This window comes from Corvus moneduloides, chromosome 7 (genome assembly GCF_009650955.1).
Source record: "Corvus moneduloides isolate bCorMon1 chromosome 7, bCorMon1.pri, whole genome shotgun sequence".
NCBI lineage: Eukaryota > Metazoa > Chordata > Aves > Passeriformes > Corvidae > Corvus > Corvus moneduloides.
This window is the reverse complement of record NC_045482.1, coordinates 18695586-18720429: the sequence shown is the minus strand read 5'-3', so window position 1 is coordinate 18720429 and position 24844 is coordinate 18695586. Positions and strand designations below refer to the sequence as shown.

The window sequence follows — 24844 nt, the reverse complement described above, 5'->3', positions numbered from 1 at the left end:
TATTTCCACTAGTCTGCTTCATGAGAAAACTCTTCACAGGGTCCAGGAGTAGGCTTAAAGGGAAAAGGTTATATGGGGCTCTATCAATATACTGTGTTCTAGCTGTGAAAGCACTCAACTTTATTGACTGAATTAATTAAAGGGTGGTTTTATGTGGGTGATCTTGAGCATTTGATGATTCCATACTTGTAATTCCTTTCTCTTTCATCAGTAGGGCAGCATTCATCTTTGGTTCAAGGTCTGTAAGTTCGGCACACAACTCAAAGCTACTGCAAACAAAGTACATAAGTTAAATCTTGACCAAAGAATGCATAAAACTGAAATATAACCTCTTAAAAAAAGTAGTTATTACCAATATTTTCAAACTTTATTTTGGAAATGCCTAGTGTGCAGAAGCATTTCCACACAGTCCTTCTGCTGAAATTCTTAAGACATTTATACAAAAAAATAATAAATGTGAAACACCAACAGTGAAGTTCATTCATTTAATTAAAATAAGACAGTCCATAGATTTAAAGGAGAACTTGGTCCACATAAACAAACTATGTACGTTTTGTTCTAGTCCATTCTAGGGTGGAACTGATATTTAATCTAGTCTATGCTTCTGGAATAATCTAATTTAAGGAAGTGCTCTTGCAGTGTCTCTAGAAAATAGTATGTAAATATACGAAACACCAAGTCATGTTCTAAGCTATTTCAAGAATCAAATCCTCCTTTAAAGAGAAATAATCTGTAGTCTACAACTGAACGTTTAAATACAAGGCAGAAACCCAGTGCGTCAGTGATAATTTTTCCTACAATTCTTCCCTCAGTATTTTAGGTTTGAAAAACAGTATTGTTTAAAATTAGAAAATATATAAATTTGGTCCGCAAAAAATCTTGTAGCATGTAGAAAAGAGAAATACATGTATTGCAAATGGATCTTATTCATAGCATAAATCTATAAAACTATGTATCATTTAGGAAAAATAGGTTAAAAAGGATCTTATTTATAGGCTTAAACCTTGTCCCAACACCATACCGGTAGTGTACAGAAAACCTAATATGCTTAGGATGTGTAGTTTGTGAAAACTACTTAGTATTTCTTGTCATTTTCTCAGTAAATTGCAACACATAGAATTCAAAAACAATGTGCTACTAAAGAGAACTTTAAATGAAGTCCCAGAAGTACAAGAATTAAAACAAAATAATCCATAAATTTGAAATACATGCTTTCTTTTTAAATTAATTTGACATTACCATTTTCTTAAACTTAATTTTTACTATACATCTTTAGTGGCAACAGATAAACAGACTGTCACAGACTGAATTTGTTGGCAGGATTTTTCTATTGTCCCTCTATCAGAATCAACTCTATCAAATGCTAGTTGACTAATACTGGAATGATTTTTAATACAGCATTCTACTTTTCACAAACATCAATTTCAATGAAAAGGGCATATGACACCTTAGAAGCAGAAAGGTTACTTAAGGCAGAAAGTGAAATTATTTTCTATTAGTACAGGCAGAGTCAACTAGACATAAAAATACTGAAAGTATTATTTCATTTTATTGGGCTGTAATGGGGAGGGACCACAATTTAAAAGTAGAAAACCACCTACCACGTTGAACTGTTGCACTTTCCCTCCTCCCTCAATTGTACAATTATATACAAATCTGCTGAACTTCCTCAAGATTAGGCAAGTCTGCACTAAAACAGAATGGTCATTTTAGCAGCTTGATTCAAGAGTGGCCACCACTCTGCCAGTCTTGCGAACTTCCTTCTCCTTCTTTTGAACCTTTTCCTTTTGCTTTTCCAGTTTTTCCTGTGTTTTTCTAATATCCTTAATTTTTTTCTTTATTGTTGATCGGTCATTTTGACTGGAAACTCCCAAAGCCTTTAGAGGGGGAAAACAAAACAGAATCTCATCAGTAATTTTTTCCAACAGCACTGTCAACAGTGCTTGTGCATTAGCAATGCAAGAAAGTGTTATTCACTTTTCTGCAAGATAGTCTGCTTATTTGAAAAATAAGGACTTAGGGCCTCAAAAGCATTGTAAATAATCATCTGGGTAACAACGTAGGTAAGGAAACCACGGCCAACTCTTCAGTTGTGAAATAACAGTTTCGTGTTGCATTTTACAAACATGTAAACCCCTGTGCATTTCCAGAAAATAAAAGTAGTAGTCTCCAGATATTTTTCTAGCTCTTTTTATACACGAGGAGTTTTTATTCAGTAACTACTCCTTAATTTTAAGGATTTTAAAATGTATAATTAAGAAGTGAGTCAGGAAGTGGACAGTACACTTCAACTTGCGATCGGCAGGTGGCAGTGCCCGATTCCAAGTGCCTGATTGTGCTCGCACTGTCTCACCCTCAACAGCATCAGGTGCACATTGAGCTTTAGGCATCAACATTCAAGGTTCCACAACTGGAGACAGTCACTTGTATTTCCTCTGCGCCCATGATATTTTTTAAAACACAGGATATTTAGTGTTGCAATTCAGGCATATTTTGGAGACTGAAGTTAGACACCTTTTCCCCACCTAAACCCCTCAAATTCTACTACTGATCATTAATAATAATTTGCCTTATGCCAGAATAGACCAATGAACCTCTTGCCTGTCCAAAATGCAGTGTGATAATCTAACAAGCAAAGAAAACTGCAGGAATTTACCAGCACTATAAGGAATACATATACAGTGCAGCCTTCCAAATATAAAATGGCAAGAAAAGGCTCAAAAGATTCAGAATACCTATTTTCAGCAGGAGTAAAAGCCTGAAACATTTAAAAGGTCACCAGATAGGATTTTAGCCTTTCCATTTGAAGAAGAAATCTGGAAGAAACAGACTTCTAAAACTGGATCCTGCAATTCTATTTGAATTGGCCAGAACTTGCTTTGTTTGATACGACCTTCTGTTGAGATTAGGTGACAGATGTATCAAGACCCCTTGGATAATTATGCTTACTTTCATTTCCTCAAGATACAAACAAGGAAGCAATATTTGTTATTTTTATGTCTATAAACAGCCTGTCTTTAATTCTACAATCAATTACTAATTACTATCTAACTATACAGTCTCCAAGTATTTCAAAAGCAAGTAACTCAAAATAAATAAATAAAAAGAACAAATAACTATCCCTTAAAAGCCACAAAACCAGGAAACTGGACTTTGTAGGTTAAAAATACGTCTGAATCAGCAGTGAAACCTGTACAGTTACAAATCTGTCCCAGGATATTCACATACCTTTAACTTCTCACTGTCGAGCTGCATTAACTGCTGTCCATCTACGTTCATAGCTGTGAACTCTGTAATATACTGCTCCATGTTCATTCCCATTAACCAGTGGCATACTTGCTGGGTGGTCCATTCAGAAATAGGTCTACTGTGCCATTGATTTTGCTTTCCTGTTGTTGTAAATTCATCATCCAATGCCTAACCAATTGAGAAAAGTCACAATCAGCAATATTTTACTTGACTGTATGTTGAATTCCAGTTGCCAGTTGAGTTTGATTAACAAAGTGCATTTTTAAACATGCTCTACTCCAAAAGGACTTAAGTTCTTGAAATCAGTTTGCCTAGTTTACTGTAAAGAAGACACTACAACATTCAACAAAAACTAAGTCAGAAACAGAGAACATAAAAGGTAAATTGGACCTATCCAAACAATGAACATACTTCCTCAGTTAGTTGGTTAAGACAGCTCTATGTTAATGTTAGATGCTACCTTACACAGCATGAAGAATCATCAAGCACTTCAACCCCTATGACTGATTATCGTTGTGATGGAAATCCAGAATAAAAGCAATTCTAGTAGCTAGTTAATCTGCTGAGCGTTCTAGGTAGTTTTACTACATTTTGTACATTTGTAAAAGAGAGGACTGTTCATTCTTTCAACTAATGCTATTACATCAACACTTCAAGAGGTCTGCCCAAATAGAAGATGACCATTTCAGAAACATAGCAGCTTGTAGACTTCCACTGAAAATACACTTTGCCAGCTCACAGAGCTTTTTTAAGTACCCTGCTTCAATTTCATTTTGCTTCTGAAGGGAAAAGGTGCTGCTGTTTGTCCTGAAGCACAATTACTCTATCACAAAAGAAAAGCTACACAACAGAGCTCAATGTCTGTAGAGAAGAAATTCAAGTGTGGTATTTGAATCAGTAACATCAGTTAACTGAAGTTTTTCTATCCAGCATCACCTCTCACTAGCTCATGACTGAGTACAGAATGCATTAAACTTGCAGACTGCTCCACTGGCCACCTTCCACTACTCATCAAAGATATTTGCAAATAGAAAATATGCTCCCCTTTTCCAGCGAGCCTTACACTCATTTGTAAACAAAAAACATGGAAATAAGCATCTTTCTAGTCATGGATTTGAGACATGACCCTGTTAAGTTGCAGGTGAAAAACTACAACTGCCAGCCAAAGGAATTTCACAAAATCCAGCTTATTTGATGAAATATTTGGGAGAGTTGATTGATGTAACAAAATAATTGTGGTGATTGCAAGTCAAAGATAGTGAGATGTAGACCTGTCACATGATATGACCATACAACACACTGGATCTGAGCAAGCAATATGGAAGACATGTATGAGGGGAAACAAAATTTTCAAATTTCCAATGTAGTGAAGGACTACATGTAATTCAAAATGGTTTTGCTTTCCCTGGTCTGTGAAACAAGGGACAGTGGTTACATTAGGAGGCAATGCAGATAAATATGAACGAGTTTGTAGAGCTGAACAGTTTGTGCTGAGGTCCTAAAATACACACTACAAGCATTTCAAAGGATGTTCACTTCCAAATAGCTCTAGTCTGATCAGAAAGACTCAATGGCCACTAGCAGCGGAACGTAGCAGGACCACTGTTGGAGCACATCTGATTTGATTTCCAAGATAAATCAAAGTAAGGCAAGTGGGAACAATCAGAATATTTATTTCAAAAACGAACTCCTTATCCAAATTAAAATGCTTACGTAGATACAACAAGTGCAAACACATCTGCCTTTCTGATGTGCAAAAGAAAAATAGCAATTTGCATGAAGTAACAGGAAAGGGCTCTAGAAGAGGTTTGGCTTGTAGTGCTCTATACAGCATCTGTATCAAGACAACTGGAGCACCAAGTCTTCCATCCAAGCTATCAAGCTTGAGATGCTTTGTACAGAGATTAGTTGGATAAATTACCAAGGGAATTTTAAAATGCACATTTTATTTTTAATAATTTTAGATAAAAGAACTCCCCAACCTGATATTGCAATACAAAAAATATATTGGTAACTTTGTGTCATACTAGCAAGTGTTCATGAATAATACATAAAAAATGAGAACTACTTTGCATTTTAAGTTGGACCTGTATCTCAGCTGTGGTCTATCAGCCACAAGAAATACTAAAATATATGCTGATGCATACATATTTTTTAATATATCTATGTACTTCTATCATTTGGGGGCTGTGTGTATATCTATATATCCTCTTTACATGAAAAAAATGTGTAAAGTGTTTTATTCCAGTTGGAACTCACTCTAGATTTACTGAATCTGTCCAAGCCATGCAAAAACTTCACTTCTGTAATTACAGTCTAAGTACTTGAAGGAAAAAGAAAAAAAAAAAAAAAAAAAAAGACTCAGAGTTTTTCATTTTGTCAAGAGAGTTGCGGTCCCTTGACAGAATCTTGGGGGCTCTCTGAACCAGTTTGCCCAAGCAGAACAGAGTAGAGCAGCTAACAGACTACACTATGGAGGAGTCCTCCAGGCTCTATGACTGGCAACTTAGGGTTTCAGCATCATCAGTTGCTACCAAACTCCTTCTACTTCATATTGGTAAAGACAGAACCCTAAAACCAGAGTTGTATCAAGACCCGAATCTGTATTAAAACACACAGACATCATCTCCTCAGAGATATTTAATACTGTATAATCTGAATTTTTGCTACTACACAAGGGAAAAGCACATCTCTATTTTTCAGAATACAGGAAAGTGAAAACTGTGGAAGGAGATGATGGAGAACGAACTTTTGAGTAAGGCCTATTGGTCATTAAATAATACCTCTACATAATTTTTTTCTCAAATGTCCATTCAGAGGCAGAAGGAACATGCCAAGCTGTTTGTACATCTAAGAGTTCCCAAAACAGCCACTATATACACAAGAGATCAGCTGCAAATTCAGAAAGCAGAACTAAAGCTACTCCTAAGGTATGGAAGCATGAGAAAGCCATGTGCTCCAGCATAAAAACACATGTGATTCAGAAAGCAAGCAGAGGCTCTGGAGATAAAAATAGAGAGCCCAAGAAAATACCACACCATTTAACATATTAACAACATTAGAAGGATTACCCCGCTAGCTTGCTAACCATCTGTGAGTGAAGTGCTTCTGCTGTAACTAGCTGGCTGCTAACAACTGAACTCTCACCAGGCAGTCACGTCCCCAAACTGCTTGTGAGCACCTGCCCAGCAAATAGGCAGACTCCTCCATGCTGCCCCATCTAGATCTCTAAGAGGTGCTTCCATCTCCAGTTTCCTAACAATTCCAGGATTTATAAGGCAGCATGCAATAGCCCACTCCTCCGAAAGCAGGAGTTACACTGGCTAGCACAACCCCTGCTGCATACTTACGAGCCCATTCGGACAACAACCATCAGGTAGAAATTATACTCATTAAGAGCTTAAGTTAATGATCCTGTTCAATGTCTTCAATAGTGATTTGAATGAGGGGATTGAGCGTACCCTCAGGAAATTAATATATGACACCAAGTTAGGCTGGAATGTCGATCTGTTGGAGGGTAGAAAAGCCCTGCAGAGGGACCTGGACAGGATGGATCAGTGAGCCAGACCAACAGCACAAGGTTCAACATAACCAAGTGCTGGATCCTGCATGTTGGCCACAACAGCCCCATGCAGGGCTACAGGCTGGGGGCAGAGTGGCTGGAAAGTGGCCCAGTGGGAAAGGACCTTGTGGTGCAGGTCAACAGCAGCTGAACACGAGCCAGTGTGTGCCCAGATAGCCAAGAAGGCCAGTGGCATCCTGGTCTGTATCAGGAATAGTGTGGCCAGCAGGGCCAGGACAATGACTGTCCCCCTGTACTCAGCACCAGTGAGGTCACCCCTTGAGTGCTGTGTCCAGTTGTGGGCCTCTCAGTTCAGGAGGGATGTTGAGGTGCTGGACTGTGTCCAGGGAAGGGCAAGGAAGCTGGTGAAGGGTGTGGAGCACAAGTCCTGTGAGGAGCAGCTGAGGGAGCTGGGGGTGTTTAGCCTGGAGAAGAGGAGGCTCGGGGGGACTTTATTGCTCTCTACAACTCCCTGGAAGGAGGGTGTAGCTGGGTGGTGGTCAGCCTCTTCTCACAGGTAACCAGTGACAAGAGGACATAATCTTCAGCTGACCAGGCAAGATTCGGGTTGGTCATCAGGAAAAATTTCTTCACAGAAAGGGTGATTAAACATTGGAATGGACTGCCCAGGGAGGTGGTGGAGTCACAATCCCTGGTTTAGCTGAAAACCAGGTGAGGTGTTTAGGGAAAGACTGAAGGTGGCACTCAGTACCATGGTCTAATTGACAAGGTGGTGTTGGGTCACAGATTGGATTGATGATCTCCAAGGTCTTTTCCAAGCACATTTATTCTGTGATTCGAAATACCCCAAACTGCTGTAAGATTGATTACTTATTTTTTCCTAGACCTAGATGACAAACTTAAAAAACCCCCCAAACCCAGAAATACGTATTTTTCTTCATGCGTACTGCTTTCCAAAAGAGAAAACAGTTCAGAGTTTATTCCTTGTTTTCCTCAGAGCAGACCCTTGGTACTCAATTTATTTACTGAAAAGGTACAAACAGCTTTCACTGCTCATGCAAAACTGGGACAATAAGCAACATATGAACTAGACAGAACCCTGGAATTAGACTGATCTATAACAAAAAGAGGCTTAAATCATCACTTTACACATGGACAATTAGTAATAGGCAGCTTTCATTTGAGTTTTAGAATCCAAAGTTTACTGAAAGTTTGTAATACTGATCAAAGAATAATATTCAAGTAGACGTCTTTAATTAAATATTACTATTTATACTGCTTGGAAGTTTTAGAAACACATATTCCATTCTTGAACCATTCAAAAAACTGCAGGGAGTACTTGCAAAGATAGATTATTAACTAGACTTCCTCTGGTTTTCATTAGATCTAAGACTGTTATCGCCAATAAAAATCTGCAAAAACTTAATTTATACTACAATCTGTAAACTAGTTATATGGTATTTGACACCTCAGATTTTACCGTTAGTGAATTTACAACACTGTTTGTGACTACTCTGACTTTTACATATTACTGGGATATTTTAGGATTTTCACCAAAGACTGACTTAAAACAGCTAATAAAAATCCCGTCACATTCACAAACCACCAGTCTGCCCTCTAATTCAAATTACATCATAAAACTATGTTCAGTTTTTAATGAGTTTTCCTAAACGAAAGGATTTAATTTATAAAGATGTCCATCGGTCAAACACCAAATGAGACAGTATTTCAGAATGCTACCGAAGTGGGGACTTTAGGTTTCAGCTGTAGCCAAAGGAATTAGTTCTCCAGGGGAATGAACACACTTTCAGGTATCTAATTTCTACCTATATATCAGAACCACCATATTCCGACTTTTTTTCCTTTCCTTTTTCTTTTTTTATTGAGACAAAATTTTGTCGTAAAACAAACCTGCACAGACATGAAGGCAAGGTCAATGTTGCAGTTTTCATTCATCCAGGAAATTGCTTTACATTAGTGGAACCATTATATTTGAAATTAAAAACTGCAATCTGATCAGAGAGTTCATTCTGATTTTTATGATATAACTAGGATCAGAACACACAGGCTGATGTGTCATTCACTAGTGCATGTCCTTAGTTTATTAACAGCTTCTTTACAGTGCTCTTCAACATTCAAATATGGAACAGCCATCTAGTTTCACATCACACACATCTGTTTCTATTAAACATGCTGTAGTGTGAACAACAACATCAACAACACACATATACACACTTTGAAACTCACCTCATTTGAAGAGAAGGTTAAAGTGTGTGAACGACCTGACAGATTTGGTTCTGTCACTAACCCTGAAAGTTCACAACTTGGCTTGCTATGGTATGTATCATCTATGACAATTCTACTCTGCAAACAAGTGGAAATAATGTTTTATTAACTCACTTCTTGGAAAAGCAGGTCATTAGGTGACATTCTAGTAATTTTGATTTTTGGTTTAAAAAAAATAGTATGACTCAGTTACCTTTAGAACACACATGAAATGTACTAACTGCATCAAGCATCTGACTTGTTTTTGTTGAACTTCTGAATTCAGAAACACAGTAACAAAATTAAACCAATATCCCCAATAAGAGCAACTTGTGCAGAGAATCGGTCAGAACCTGAAATGGTGTTAAAATACACAAGGAAATGCATCAGTTACTTTTTCAGCAGGCATACCACACTACGGGAGAAGCAATTTAAAAGGCATTTCTTGGACTTATTAATGATGAATTTGTATTGAACTGAAATCTCCACAAACACTATGAACGTGTTTCAGAAGGTGGTGTTCTGTTGGCAAGATAAAAATCAGTCCTAATTGTTTATGGTCATTAAGATTTCCATGGCACAGAAGCACCCCCACAGTTTCACAGCTGTGAAAACGAGAATTAGCTTTAGACTTCTCAGCTGCCCACTGTTAAACCACTGCAGTCAACAGTAAAATAAGTAGTTTAAATAAGTTCATTCATGGAAAATACAAAGCTTGCCCAAGGACAAGCTCTCCCAAACCTTTAAATTTTGATTTAAGATACTGTATTGTATTGCAATTCATTTAACACCTTCAATTAGGGAGGTAAAACACTGGCACAGGTTGCCCAGAGAGATGGTGGACACCCCATCTCTGGAAACATTCAGGGTCTCAGTTTGAACATAGCTCTGAGCAACGTGATCTAGTCGAAGATTAATTTTCTTAGAACAGTAACAAAGTAAAATTCAGGTTAGAAACATGACTAATATACTATTCACATGACTATCATATTGAAAGAATGTAAAATCTTCACATTACTTCTGTTTACATTCAGTTATTACACCTAGTCTGTGTTTCAAGAAAGCTTTTGGATCTGTATGCCTGGCTTAGCATCTAAAAGCAGCAGGACCCAGGCTGAATCTTATCCAGCAGCCAGTACCTGTACAACCTCATGTAGGTTGTACCTGAGCAGCCTCGGACTCAAACTGAAGACTGAAAAAACCTGATGTGAAAACTTCACAGCAGGTTTGGTAAAAAACCCTCCTAAAGAATATATGTTTTTTCCAGAACATTTTCTAATTTGATTCCCTTCATTTCCAACTCAGATTGTGACCTTGAAAATATTTTTCTTTAGTGAGTGAAAAATAATTCTGCCAAAAACATGCCTCCTACTTTTGCCATTTTAAAATTTTTTTCTCAGCACTACTCTTTGCTGCCTACAAACAGTAAGCAATTATTTATCAGTATTTTCTCTAATGTTCTCTAAGTCTCTAATCAACTAATTACACTTTGTAAGGATGCCATACCACATCCCTATGTGCATAAACAACCTGAGATCCTAAATTAAACAGATCTTAAAGATATTTTTCTTCAGTAAGATACGCTTCTGTAAGAGAACTACATTTTTGCAGTTATCTTCATTTAGCACTTCTGTATTTGTGTTCTGATTTCAATTTAACCTGAACTCTCAGTTTTCTGGATTCTGTTTGATTTTTTAAGTGCACTCCCTTATACTCTAAATTACTGATACACATTTTCAGCCTTAAAAACACTACACCAAAGCTCAAGAAAAAAGACATCACCACTACAACTCAACAAACAGAAAACCCCCAAACCACAACCTGAGTTTTCCTGCTGCCTCTGTGTAGTACCTTTCTTGACTGAAAAATGGTGTTCTATTTACCATGTAGATTTTATTAATTACATTAAATTTTAGGATCTTCTTCAGTCTTTTAGATGTAAAAATTATTACCAGAAACAACAGAATACTTTGTCTATCAACCTATTCTCAAATTAACTTCAACCCAAACTGAAAATCTATATAGGAGCTTTTCTTTTAGCTGCCCTCAGTTTACTCTTTCTACCTTTACAGAGAAAATCAAGAACAATTCAGACAAACAAAACAAAAGAGAAAGACAATAAAATTCAAGCAAAAATCTTAGAAAAAACATAGCCAAAAGTTAAGCATCTGAGCACCAGTTGTAATGTTTTCTCCTCCCCCTTGCTCCTATTCAGTTTATGGGAGTAACTTCCTTTTAAGCATTTAGAGCCAGTTGCAAAGAAGATTTTTGACTCTTGACTAGCATAGAATTTGGATAGAAGAGGTTTTAGAGGTAAGCTTCCTATCATTTAAGGTAATAGAAAATAGTTTATACCACACTGCTCTTCCTTGCATTGAAAATGAAACACTGCATACCAGATTACAGAAGCTAAATAGTATTCTGGAAAAACAATCAGTATAAACAGTATGTATGTGTGTGTATTGTATCAGGAAATGGGACAGATTTATGTGAAGTGACTAATTTAAGAACTGTCTGCAAGCACACAGGATTTTAGTTCCTGTGTTTCTCGTTTTCACAAGGATCCAAAAGTTTGACTCACTACTTTGTCAAACTTTAAACTTAAAGCTAACTTCAGAATCATTTTAAGAAAACAAAAACCTTCTAAATGCAGTAACTTTAAGAGGCGAATTTTGCAACAGAAACCAGGTAATAAAGAACAGAATTATATTCCTTACATCGTCAATGCTAAAACACAACTATAGAAATTATACACAATGCAAAAGACTCAGTTCCACAGCGATTTTTTTACATGACAAAGTTCTTATTTTAGGGTTTCTGCTTTCACCTCCTGTTTAAGAACTGCTGTCACATGATCATAAGAACTGCTGTCACATGATACTACAGACATAAAATGAATGAATGCTATTGCTATACTTATTATATATTGCTTTATTTATAAATTTTGAGTTAATATCAACAAAAAGGAGTATTCTTTCCTTGAATTCTGGGAAGATGACTTTGTCCCTTGCTTTTAAATTGTTTTAGTAACAAGACTCACTGCTGTGGTCAAGCACATTTCTTCGTCAGTTTTAATGTCATTTCATAGCAAAACAAGCCAAAGCCTTGTTACTGTGCAAATGTAATTATCAACTCTAAGTTCAGATGAGCAACAATTAGCCATTCATTTGAAGGAGCAGCCACTGTCACATTACTGTCTTTACAAAAGACCCCAAACACTGCTAAGTGAAAACAGCCTGACTTTGGAGAGGAAAACTATGATTTTATGATTAATGAATGTATGAGAATCTATTCTTCAATGGGATCAGCTTTCTACCATTTTACAAAGCAGGAATAGAGCTGGAGACTTGCATAATCTTCCAGCTGCTGGTTTGCAACTGGCACTAAGGAAAAGAGCAGCAAGCAGCAATTACATACTGGACCATGAGAAGGAAACAAAAAAACCCCAAACCAGTAGGCAAGAAACCAGCTGGAAGGCTGAAGTGGTAATCAACTTGGGTAAGTATAGACCAGTAAGAAGAAAAGACTATTACTTCAGGACAATGTGCAAAGGAAGAGAGCATTCAATCTGGTAAGAGCTGTAACTTTTTGATTGCCAAAAAGTAGGTGTATATGGTAGGTATATGAAAACATTAACAGCTGCCTAGGAACATTGTGGGTGCTTATAGCAGAAATGCAGCAGCGGGACTTTTACTATGCTCACAAAAATTATTCAAATCAGATAGAAGGGAGCAAAGAAGAGGGGACCAATGGGTTCTTCTGAATCAATGACTTTGAAAGACAAACGCACTGAATGCTTATCTACACAGAAAACACCTTGATAGCTTTACTACAGCCTATTAAGAGACCAACTACAGCCTCTTAAGAGGCCAACCTATGAAGAGACCAACCATGCACTCCTATTTAATAAAAAAATTGTATTGAAGTATATGCATACACCTTTCAAATCCTTGGGTTATTTACAGAAACATCTTTTGACCACTGCATGCTTCAACAGAAGCAACCAATGCAGGAGCTGTAAATACACTAGACTGATGCACACTGGGCAGTATTTTGTAAAGCTCTGTTCTACTTCAGAGATTAAAAAGTTCCTACTCTTATTAAGTTCCTGTGTTAAAATAAGGATTGTACGGTTCTAAAACTAACTTTCTGTGATTTTTAAAAACTACGTATGCAGACAATTTACTATCACAGGGACCGTAGATTTACACTAGGGAAACAAAGTATTTAAAAAAAAGGTATTACAATAGCATTTCAGTGCAATCACCATCTGAAAACATGGAAAGCAGACTTGTTGTCTGCAATCTCTGCAAAAGATCAGTGAGTTAATGGACTACAACCTGGCCAGTTTCTCTTCCAGATATACAAATCATTTCTCTCTAACAACACAGAAGAAAAGCAAAACAGGGCATCCCAAAGTGAAGAAACAGTGTGAAACTCAAGAATAAACCCAGCAATGACCTTACTCAAGTAACTCTAATTTTCAATTTGACAAAATCCAAAGAAAATGAGAATGAAATTGTAAAAACGTAGTAAAATTGCTAGGAACAGTCTTACATTGAAAAAGCTTTTACCAAATACTTAGAGAGCACACACATTAAACCTTTTAGTTTCTAAAGCTGTTTCTTTCAAATAGTTTAAACCGTAAAGATTGTAACTATGGTTATAGACTGAACTGTGTAGCCTCAGTCTCAAGATCTGGTTAAAAGGCTTTAAATTATTAGATCAGTAGTTACTCAGAAGCCTGGAAGGAAGTGTTCTATAGATGTGTTTCTTGGCTTTTAATACTGTATTTGTAAATGAGAACTAGGATGTTATCTGCCTCCACCTGCCTGGTACTCCAACCCTACATTCCAGTATGGTAAGAACTGGCTGGCCAACTGTTTGGACAGTTGACCTCTATTTATGTACACTTCCTCCACAAACTAGTCTGGGAAACAGATCTGACTTTTAAAACTATGCTTTCCTGAAACTAGAATTAGTTTTAGCATTATCAACCAGAAAAAAAGCATGCTCTGCGATTTTTCTTTAGATGCTACTTCACCTGAGAAGCCTCTACTGATGCTTCAACTGAAGAGGAGTGAACAGGAACACACATGCAATTCCTGCACGTAAACCTGTAATATCTCAAACTTCTGCAGCAAAGTTTGTAAGAGGTGATGTGGTCAAGGACTAAATCACTAGGCTTCCACATACTAACCACTGGTGTTTTTACTTTATCAAGATGCAACACTTAAATACTCAAAGCACAAATTAGTCCTCTTTACCTTGGTTCTGTTCTTCTCTTGACCATGCTCACAACCATCCTGCCCACTCTGAGTAACATGCAGACTGCTGCTAGAAACCTGAGGCTCCTTGTGGCTGTCTCCAAACCAAGAGAAAGGCATGCAAGTAGGAACAGGGGAATCTGAATCTGATGCAGATAGATTGTTGCCAGAGTCATCCAAAAGTTCTCGGGAACCTCTGAGATAAACAGATTAAATCCTGTTTAAACAACAGTAGCAAAAAACCCCACCCCACTCCTCAAATACACAACCATCCCTTTAAAAACAAGAACAAACTCAAAACACGCCACTTATTTTTACTAGTTTCACAGCACAACTGACACTCGAAATGAAAACTGATACTTGCCTTTGAATATCCATGCAAAATAATGAGTTATTTAACAACACAAATTTAAGAACTTTTGCAGTATTTCACACTATTTAATAACTTCACGTAATTGCTAACTTCATTTACTCAACATTCATCTTCCTAAGCAAAAGACAGTTTTAATGTCACCTCCTCTACACTCTTTCGTGAGATGGAATCTCATCTCTGCATCATTAAATCTTCACAGAATTTTGCCACAAGAATGTACTTTAAGAACAAACATTAATGACAGTTTTAAAGAAATTCTTGGGTTACAAATTTTAGGAATGCAGCATGTATTTATTACACTAACAAAAGAACTACCTGCTATCCAGAGAACCTCTTAGATTTTCTTTTTCTTGCTTCTTACCCTTGCCCCCAGATTTTCGCAATCCCCTGAAGTGAAAAAACAGAAATTTCATAAAGCATTACCTTTACCCAGTGCAATATTTTTGTAAAGCAGCGAGTTCGTTTTTATATTGACTTCAACAGTTACAAAAAGCCACACATTTTATTATACAAAGCATGATTTTGGAGATTATGCATACAATTCAAAAAGTTCTGGCATTCATATTCCATTTAAAAACCGTGACAGTACCCTTTCAAAGGCCACAGATAACCAAAATAAATACAGAAAATGCCTAAAGAAGCCTAGCATATAGTGGATACAACCAAGAGGAAGACCACAGTGTTATTGCTACATTAATGCTCCTACACAACGCACAGCAACTTGAGCAAAGTCACTAACTGCATTATCAGTGTGCGAAATAAGTTGATTTTTATGTTACACATTATGATGCATTTCTTGCAGTACCAGTCTAAGTCTTTAATGTTAGCTGGCTTCAACAAGCTTTACCCCTGTCTCCAAAGGAGCAAGATTTACTGCAAATGTAGCAACTCTTCTCTTAAATCCCCAGAGTTCAGGTACCACACTGTATTTCCAGGTAATATGAAGCTCGCACTTCTGTTTTACCCCTGTTGACTATCTCACCTTCTAAATGAAATTAAAAGATGCATTCATCACTGCTGCCAGCCTCCAAGCAACAGCTCAGTAGGTAGCACCTATAGCCAAACCCTATGTAATGCCACCTCTATTGTAGAAGGAATTAAGGCATGACAGGTGCCTATTTTATACTATAACCCTAGCAGGACAAAACATTGGAGTCTAGACACCAACAAGATTTTGACATAAAGTTATGCATGCATTTGCAATTTAAGCGAAGTGGTGTATTCATACAAAACCACCAGAAGAACCCTAAGAAATTCTTTGAGGGGGGAAAAAAGCATAGATAAATAAAATCAAAACGTGGTAGAAACACGAACACAACATTACAAATTCAAGATGATAAATACTCTGTCCATTGACGGTCCATTACTGGATTTCCTCAACATTGTTTTATTTAGAGAACATAATATTCTCTAAGAAACCACAGAACACCACTTATTTCCAAAGGAACACAAGTAAAATCTTACCCAAAATCTGGAAATCTCCTTTTGGACTTCCCTGATGGCATTCCTTCATTTGTTTCTACTGTCTTGTCTTCATTTTTCCTTTCTTCTGTTTTTCATAGAGGGGTGAAAAATAAAAATGTTGTTCTAAAAAGACCTGCAATTTTTAACTACTAATGATGATGCTTGTAAGTCAGATACTAAGACCAGGGTGGCAGTGTTAGAATTCACATTCCCACACACACATAATAACTGAAAATATTACAGCCATATCAGCCAAAGTTATTCTCTATGGCACCTTCCCATCACTCTGGCTGTACCAGGCCATTGAAAAATGGCAACACAACAGTTGCTGACAACTATTCAAAAATATTGCTTTTGATAAGCAGTAATTCTATACTGTCCAGGGAAAAGTAAAGTTTACCACAGTATTTTGGTCTAATTAATTACAAACAAAAGTTAGTTTATGATAGGTTTAGAAAAAAGTACCTCTTTCTTTCGCAAAATGTCAACTTCAAAATACACAACTACATAACCAGTGTAAGATGCATGGACTAAATTAATTTTTTAAGCAACAGTTGAGCAAATATAGCATTTAATATTTATTACTCTTGAAGTTTTATAGATGCTCCTTTAGTAGTATTTTTGGTTCAGTAGCTAGTCCAGGCTAGCTGCTGCAAACGTGGGCTACATATGCAAGCTGCCAGCTCCAGAAGGTGCGCCTAACCTACACGATGGTCAGTACCTCGAGAGCAGACAGCTCCTGAGAAGCTGGGTTTATTGGAAATGGCATACAAACTGTGACTATTCTAAAGAAACAACTGGGACTCTGAATCTCCTCCAAGACTCTTATTTTCAAAACTGGAATACAACCTCTCAGGACCCAATTTTTTGCCAAAGGAAGCACGTTCAATACGAACTTTTCAATTATTATGCAAAATTAAGTGACAAGCACCACACAACCTCTTCTCAGTGGACTGTGACACACTACTCCAAGTCCTAAATGTACTTACTTTTAAATTCTGAGGCTACTAGATTTTTTAAAAATAACTGAAATACATTTTGTATTGCAAATCAGGTGCTTCCTAACTAAGCTACCTGTGAAGAGATACAGTTTGCTTTTTGGGAGACAAAGTAGATTTTAAGCTCTACCTTTGAAACAACTACTGACATGATATGTACAGACTCCTTCAAGGACCATAAAAACCCAAAATCCTGTTTAGTACACAAAACTGAGGTCAACTCCCCATCACTCCACCAGCAAATAACCATCATATATGTCAGGAAGGATTATCTCAAGGCTCACATACCCGAGAGTCAGGACAGTCAAGAGGTTTCCCTTTTTTTTTTTGCATATCTAATCACTATTTTCTGATCAACATTAGAACTTTAGCTAGTTAACCACTCTTTCTAAATATATAACATCCAATAAATTATAACTACAGATAAGTTGGTTATCTTTCCTGTCAACTTGAATACAAAACCAGAAGAATTACTTTTAATACTGACATTTGTTTCCATCTCCATTTCTAGAGTAGAATTTTAAGAAGAGGTACTTTCTTAAACACAGCACAGTAGGTTAAAATACAGACTGATACATGAATGGGTGAAAAGGCAATAGAAAGGATTAATTCAATAAAATAAAAGGTAGACATTTAAATACAGTTAGAAAGCAACAATCTAGCAGAAACAGCATTTAGTGTCATTTTGCTCACAAAGAGCAAGCTTTCAATACTAATCCTCATCTTTGGTGTACTGCATTAATTAGCAATTCCAGGGGCCAATTTAGGAAAAAAAAAAGTTGGCACTGCTTCTGCAATCACAAAAAAACTGTAGAAAAGAAAGCAAAATCATGTATGTATTTGGTACATATCTTAATAAGTGGGGTTTAAGACTATTTTTGTTTGAGACTTTATAGAAAAATACAAAATAAGGAGAGTATAAAACAAATCCTGTTTCAGGGTATTAAAAGAATGGTTTTGTATATGCTGTATAGCAAAGACAGCAAGTCATCTGCCTTTATACATTTGTACTAGCTGATTATAGAAAATATCAAACATTTGAAAGATTATATTAGATCCCTTTTTCAATTATTCATAAGAAAAACGCCAACTATTCCTACCAAATAATGATTAATAGTGACTAGGCTGATGATAATACCTTTAACCTTCTTCTAGTGACAAATATCTTAAGAGGGCATGATGAAGAAGGCAGTAATTTCCACAATACTCAGAATCTGTATCTTGTTTAAACACTTGGATAATGTCTGGAACCACAAAGCCAACAATGAATTTTTCTGGAAACCATGAAATCTGTCAAGCTTACACTTCAATACATTGCCACTTACAAGGTTAGTGTTTCGCAAAAATGCATCAGGACCTTTACTGATTACATCTAAAATTTGTAAAACTTCAATCTCAAAGAATTAAAATAATAGTAAATCCTTGAGTCTTACCCTTGGCTTCTTTCCCTTTCCCTTTTGCTTCTCTTTGCTTAACATTCTTGAGATACCCTAGAGGAGAATTTGGAGTCATCTCTTCAGGAGGAGGTGAACAAGTGGTGGGTGTGCTATTTTCGTTGTTTGGTTTGTGTACTGGAGAAGAGTGCGTGGAAGCAGAAGGACTTGACTCTAGAGGACTTTCTGTGCTTTCTCTTTTCTCAGACTTTTCACTCTTTTGATCTGGGTCATCCAGGCGTAGGAGAGGTAATTTGTCACTTGTTTCTAAGGTCTTAGTCAGGTACATGGCGGAAGATTCTCTGTTGAGAACACTATCTTCTGAATCCTCATCCTTCAACAAATTTTAAAGTGATTTTACGATAAACATGATATATACTCATTTATTGTCTGTTCTTTTACTAGGGCAGAAATACGTGCTAAGCAAATTCCATCAGTTCAAGAAATTTTTTGAACTGACACACTTGTGGATACAATCTAAATCACATGAAGTTGATTTTAAAGGCTGTTATCTACCTCTATCTTTCCGCACATCCCAAATAATATTTCTCTAGCCAAATCAGAAATGTTCTGGTACACTTTGGCCATTCCAATTCAATGCAGCCACTTTTCAGTCTACCTGAAATAGTTCAGTGTTCTCATTCTATGACAGGCTCTCTCATATATTGACTATCTATATCTCAATTCTTAAACTGTTTTCCAGAAACATGAGAACATTTCACTGGTATACTTCTTGTGAACTTAAATGATGACTTAGGGAATAATGAAGCATTTCAGAACTGTTTAGTTTTTGAAGAAATTTGGTAACTAACTTGTTCCAGATGAAGAAATAACAAGACAAATTAGTATATTTCATAATATCACTGTATCACAAATCTTTCAGGAAGCAGAAATAGCACAGAAGAAGCTTGCATAGTTCTTTGCTAACTTCAAGTTAACTGTGCCACAAAATGATATGAACCCAAAAAGGTTTTTTCACTTGATGCAGCATAAAAATACAGTGCTTTGGCAGAGGCTGAATGAAGCATGAACACTTACAATTGCAAATACAGATAAAACTCAACACACGTTCAGGAGCGCGTCACTATCTACCAGCGTCAGTACCTGTAGATTTGCAGTCTGTTGTCCACCCCCAAGAGATTCTTTCAGCTTTGATCGAGAAGGTGGCTGGCGTTTTACTTTCAAAGCAAGCTGAGCTTTTGCTTTGTGGGCACTGGTGTCTAATCTGGGAGTATCCCCAACAAAAGCATCAAAATCTGCAACAAATACACACCTGTTAAAAAAGTAAACACAAACCCCAGCAAAAACTGGTAGGCAAGTTCACCAACCCACTGTCCAGAAAAATATTCAGAATTTAAGTCAGACTTATTCTACCTGCTAACCACTACTATATGAAAATACTTTTTATATTATACTACACTATTTTACACATTGCACTAGCAATTTCTATTTAATTTGAAATATACTTTTACCCAACTTCTTTATTTAAAAAATAATAAAATCCAACAGAATATAATTGTCTTAAGGCTTGAAACCTGAATTCTGTTCTGAAATAGATGAAAATTTGTACCCTGAATGTGCTTTCCTAGCTTCATTCTTTAGGATGGAAACTCTTTACAAAGTAAGAATTTACTACATATTTTAAAAATGTAATTCTCATTTGAACCTCCATCTGATATTTCATAATATTCTAGACAAAATTACAAGACAAAAAAGTCATAGCAAGTTTGCTGTAAATTATAGCTTGAAATCAATGGGATTTTAGCTGACATATCTCAGTGTTTTAGTCCCACTATTAGTTTCACTAACAGAGAATCTGAAGAACAGTTAAAATAGTTGTCTCTCCATCTATCTCTTCTTTCCCACAACATTTAAGAAATACATTACAACAGTACTGAAAATTGACTCAGGTAGAACATTTGCTCAGTCAGTATGAAACAGACAACACTTCTCTTAAGAACAAAAGAACCTCTACACGTATAACTCCTCCTAATTTTCCTTAAGTGCAAATAAAAAAATACTACAACTTACCAGAAACTAGCATATCTAAGGAATTTATTCTTTCTTTTATTGATTTGGTTTCTTTTTCATTGTCTTCTTTTATCTTTGACTGTTCATTAGATTGGCCTGGACTTTGACAGCCATCTTCCAATAAACTGCCACCTTCAAACACATAAGGCATTTTCTCATATGCTTTTAATTTATTTTCAAGCTCTGAAATCTGCAAGAATTAAAATTCAGGTGAGATACAACTCTCCAAGAATGCAGAAGTTTATTTCAAAATATAATACTGCTTTACTTTTTCCTGATAGATTTTCAGTTGTTCTGCATATTTCTGGTCTCTCTCTTCAAGTAGCTTTGAATGATCTTCTTCTTTCTTCATAAATTCTATTTCTCTGGTGAAAGAAATAAATACACGTCTATGAAACAGTAATATACAGGAATGTAGAAAAATGTTAAATAGAAATACGCACAATTGCATTTATTAAAAAGCATTCCATTAGTGAATAGTGACAAAAATCAGCCTGTAAGGTATAACTGATTCATTAATCTTATAATGTCATAAAATGATGTATGTATTTGTATGCTTCTACCGTCTTCAAAAGAAAATACAGATGACTGTAATTTACTCTGGGCAGAAAAAGGATGTGTGGCAATGCTTTTTCTGCAAAATTACAACCATCTCTCATTTTAAAAGTGGCAGGTTGCACACACATTTAAGCCTGAAATACATGCATGATTCCAATCATTACATCTTACTTTCTTCCACAAAGATACATGCACACACAGTGTATTTTCCTTCCAAAAGCTATGGCAAAATTCTTTGTAGGAAAATAAATTGCATTTCAAGTTTCTACTTGGTTCATCCTACAGCAATTGCAATGGCTGAGTTTTACAAAAAAGAAACAATGACTACAAGAAGGAAACAAAAGCTGCTTTTGCCTGCACCATATGGAATAACATACAAAACCAGAAAATAAGCATAAAACATCTACAACAGATGCAAAAGCTTCAGGGACAATCAAATGAGTAATGGGAATTTGCTAAACAGTGAGGGAATGGAAACTAGCACGTTAGCAGTCATCTTCACGTACTTTTGAACTTCCATGCGGATAAGCTTGGGAGGAGAGGGGAAAGGAGACCTTTAAAAAGCTCACCAAACAGCACAAAAATGTACTGTGAAAAGTAACATTTCTGGACATGGACTAAAGAGCAAAAGATCATTAATAAATTGCCTTTAAAAGTAAGTAGCAAGCAGAGAAACTGGTAACAAGAGTATTATATGCTTACAGCAACTATCAAAAGCAACGGTTGTGCTCTGTATTATTGGGACACAACTACAAATATTTTGCAATTACCTCTTGTTTAGCTAAGAGGAAAGAACATAGAACAGTTAGACACTACCACATAACAACAGCACTGGAGTCCTACATAGGTGTATCTAATTAACAATATTACTTCTACTACAAACCCTTTAACAGATTGAAGATACTGTTTTCATGCTGCCATTTTAGCAGCTAGATACATATCCCCAAACTTTCAATTTTTCTCAGAATTCCTTTTACTCCTCCTCCAAGATGTAACTCCTAACTCAGACTAAATTGCATGTATCTCACTGTTATTAAATATCCTTTGATGCCTACTCTATCTGGAACACTGAAGTCAGTCAAAGCTGAGGGTTTTTCACAAAGAGCAAAAAGCATCTCATGTCAAACTTCAAGTAGTCCTTCCAAAAAGTATAGATGCATTACAGCTTTTAAACTAAGTTGTTTTTAAGAAGTTGTTATTGAAATATTAAATGATTTTTCCTTAGCTATGAATCAAAAGCAGCAGGAAGTCTTCTGGCAAACCTTTCCAGCAGCTGGTGATGTAAGGTAAGGACGAATTCAGCATTTATAGCCCACTGCTTCCCTAAACTTTAATAAATGAAAAGAAAGTGTGTTAAGCAAATCCTATTCTACCCTACGTGTTGTTGACAGCTTTCCCCAAGACGTACAAAACATAAAAGCAATAAATAGAGAGCTGATATTTTGGGATACTTACTTTTGTTGGTAATCTTTAAGCAATTTCTTGGCCTTGTTGTATTTCTTTTCAAGGGCATCACATTGTTCTTGAGTCTCTTTAAGACGCTCGTTTACTGTTTTGCATAAATTTTGTGCCTCTAACCAGTAGGTCTCTAACTTTTTAATTTTCTCTTTGCTTTCATCCAAGTTTTGCTGTAGTTGGGCTCGATTAAATTTCCACTCATTTTTTTCTGCTTCGACAACTTTTAACTGAAAAAAATTAATACTTAAGGAATTAATCTAAACTAAAAGATGAAATAAAAATTAGTTCTTGATACATATTTAAGTAGAGAATAGCTGATAATAATTACATACTTATCAGTACTATTAAAACCGGACACTTTAAAAGTAATCATATCAATTCTTCCAACCCTTGCTAATCAAGCAAGTTTAGAACTAAAACCCTGAAACCCAAGAGTCTTTTACTGCTTCCTCATTGGTATTGAGTCTTTCTAGAGAGATAAAATGATCAAGATCTTTATTACCACCTCATATTGTTTAAGATCTCAGCATATCCTAACATCCCTGGAGAGGCCTATTATGAATACCTTCAAAGGCAACTGCAGATAAAGAGTCTTAACCTGTATAAGATAACTTCCTTGTCCTACTACTTTGCTACCAATAGCTTTTTGAATGAAGATAACATGACCAGTTGATCTTCCCTGGTAACTTTACATGACATTGGTCTTCCTAATAAATGACAGCATGTGCAGGGTTTCCTTCTCTTGAGCTAATGTACAAAACCACCAAATATTCCCTCAGTAAAGGAAAGGGATGCCACCTCTTCAGCTTGACAGCAGCCACATTATACACAGCAATGTTAACATGGAAAGCTCTCGAGGCCTTGGAGGAGTGAACAGGCAAGCTACAGCTTAGTTTGTCCAGGCCTTCTTCTCTGGGGACACCATTTACACTGAGAAAATCACTGCTTTTGAAGCCAGTTAAGAACACCTGCCAATGGAACAAGGATGTTGAAAGGACCAAGAATTTCTTGAATTAAAAATGGGGTTGTAAGGTGTACTAATACCAACATTTTTAATAGCTTTTTTGAAATTCAGGTGGGCCAAATGTCAAGAATACTACAAAGAGGAGGAGCACTGTCAGAAAACAAAAAGGGAACTGTCTCAAGTAGCTTCATCTGCTTTGCCTTTCTACTCTCGGAGTTCTCAACAACTGCAGAGTGCATGAAATACCCCAACGGATACTGCCACTGAAAATTATTGCAAACTGAAGCACTATGCCCTCCTCACCTGCTACCTGTTCCCAGCAACGTATTGCAGCCTGTCCTAGGATACGCATTTCTGAGCAAGGTAACACAGAAAAGCAACAGCATAAAAGCTGCTCACTCACAGTATTTTCAGAAAAAGGCCATGTACAAATCTGCATCAGTGGAAAAAGCAGCAAAAAAGAACAAGAATCCCTCTCTCAGAATAAGCAGAGGCATTGAACCAATCTTCGTCAAAAAAAAAAAAAGCTGGAAAAAACTCTTTGCCCAGACCAGATCAGGAATTTGTGGAGGGAAAGAGGCGAAACAGGGTAACAGAAAAAACTTTCTGGTAACAGAAAGACAGCCACAGTCCATTGTCTGGCCAAATCTATTCTCAAATAAGACAAGTTCTATCCACTGATAATGTTCTCGTATTTGTTTACAAGCTGTTTAATACAGTCCTCCACTATGTTCAGTTGCTCTAAGCAGTAATACTGAAGCATTCCTTTTAAAGTGGAGACTTGCGGGATGGGATTTTTTTGTTGTTTTATGTGACTTTTGGGGTTTTTTTGTTTGGTTTTTTTTTCCTTCTCTTTTTAATTTGAGCATAGCTCTTCTGCTTACAAATGTCTGTCTAGCATAACATAGAGCAGATCGTGCCTGAGGCATAAACGGATTGCTGCTTTCTGCATTCAGCCTACTCCTGGTAAAATGAGTGGCCATAAAAACAAAAAAACATTTCCCCAAAACAAACCACCCAACAAAAACCCCTACCAATAACAATATTTGTTGAAAACTTACTTTCTCCTTCAGTTGATTCACTTCAGCTATTGTTACTGCATGTTTTAACTGTAGCTGGAACAGATGAAAAAAATTGTATGAGCACACACAGAATTACATTTGAAAATCCTAGTTTTAAGTATTTGCCCATGATTCCCTTTTTTCCTCAAACCATTGTTAGAGTGGCATAAAGTCAATGTAATTATTCATCAGTTACAGGA

General features: G+C 36.4%; 1 protein-coding gene across 6 annotated transcripts in view; it reads right to left on the bottom strand.

The window, feature by feature from the left end:
* Nucleotides 1–353: 353 nt before the first annotated feature.
* LOC116446670 (neurabin-1-like) overlaps nt 354–24844 on the bottom strand; it is a 42624-nt gene continuing 18133 nt past the window's right edge. For 3 of the 6 annotated variants that reach the window (XM_032114855.1, XM_032114856.1, XM_032114857.1), the window contains exons 8-19: nt 24645–24698; nt 22617–22846; nt 20872–20968; nt 20604–20793; nt 19677–19828; nt 18573–18906; nt 16142–16226; nt 14993–15064; nt 14305–14500; nt 9020–9136; nt 3229–3417; nt 1532–1877 (exon numbers count right to left, since the gene is read on the bottom strand). In XM_032114855.1, the coding sequence (XP_031970746.1) occupies nt 1710–1877; nt 3229–3417; nt 9020–9136; nt 14305–14500; nt 14993–15064; nt 16142–16226; nt 18573–18906; nt 19677–19828; nt 20604–20793; nt 20872–20968; nt 22617–22846; nt 24645–24698 (1884 nt within the window). In that variant the 3' untranslated portion in view covers nt 1532–1709. Of the gene's footprint in view, nt 1878–3228; nt 3418–9019; nt 9137–14304; nt 14501–14992; nt 15065–16141; nt 16227–18572; nt 18907–19676; nt 19829–20603; nt 20794–20871; nt 20969–22616; nt 22847–24644; nt 24699–24844 lie in introns of those variants that run through there. The other 3 variants (XM_032114858.1, XM_032114859.1, XM_032114860.1) reach the window with 3 other exon arrangements.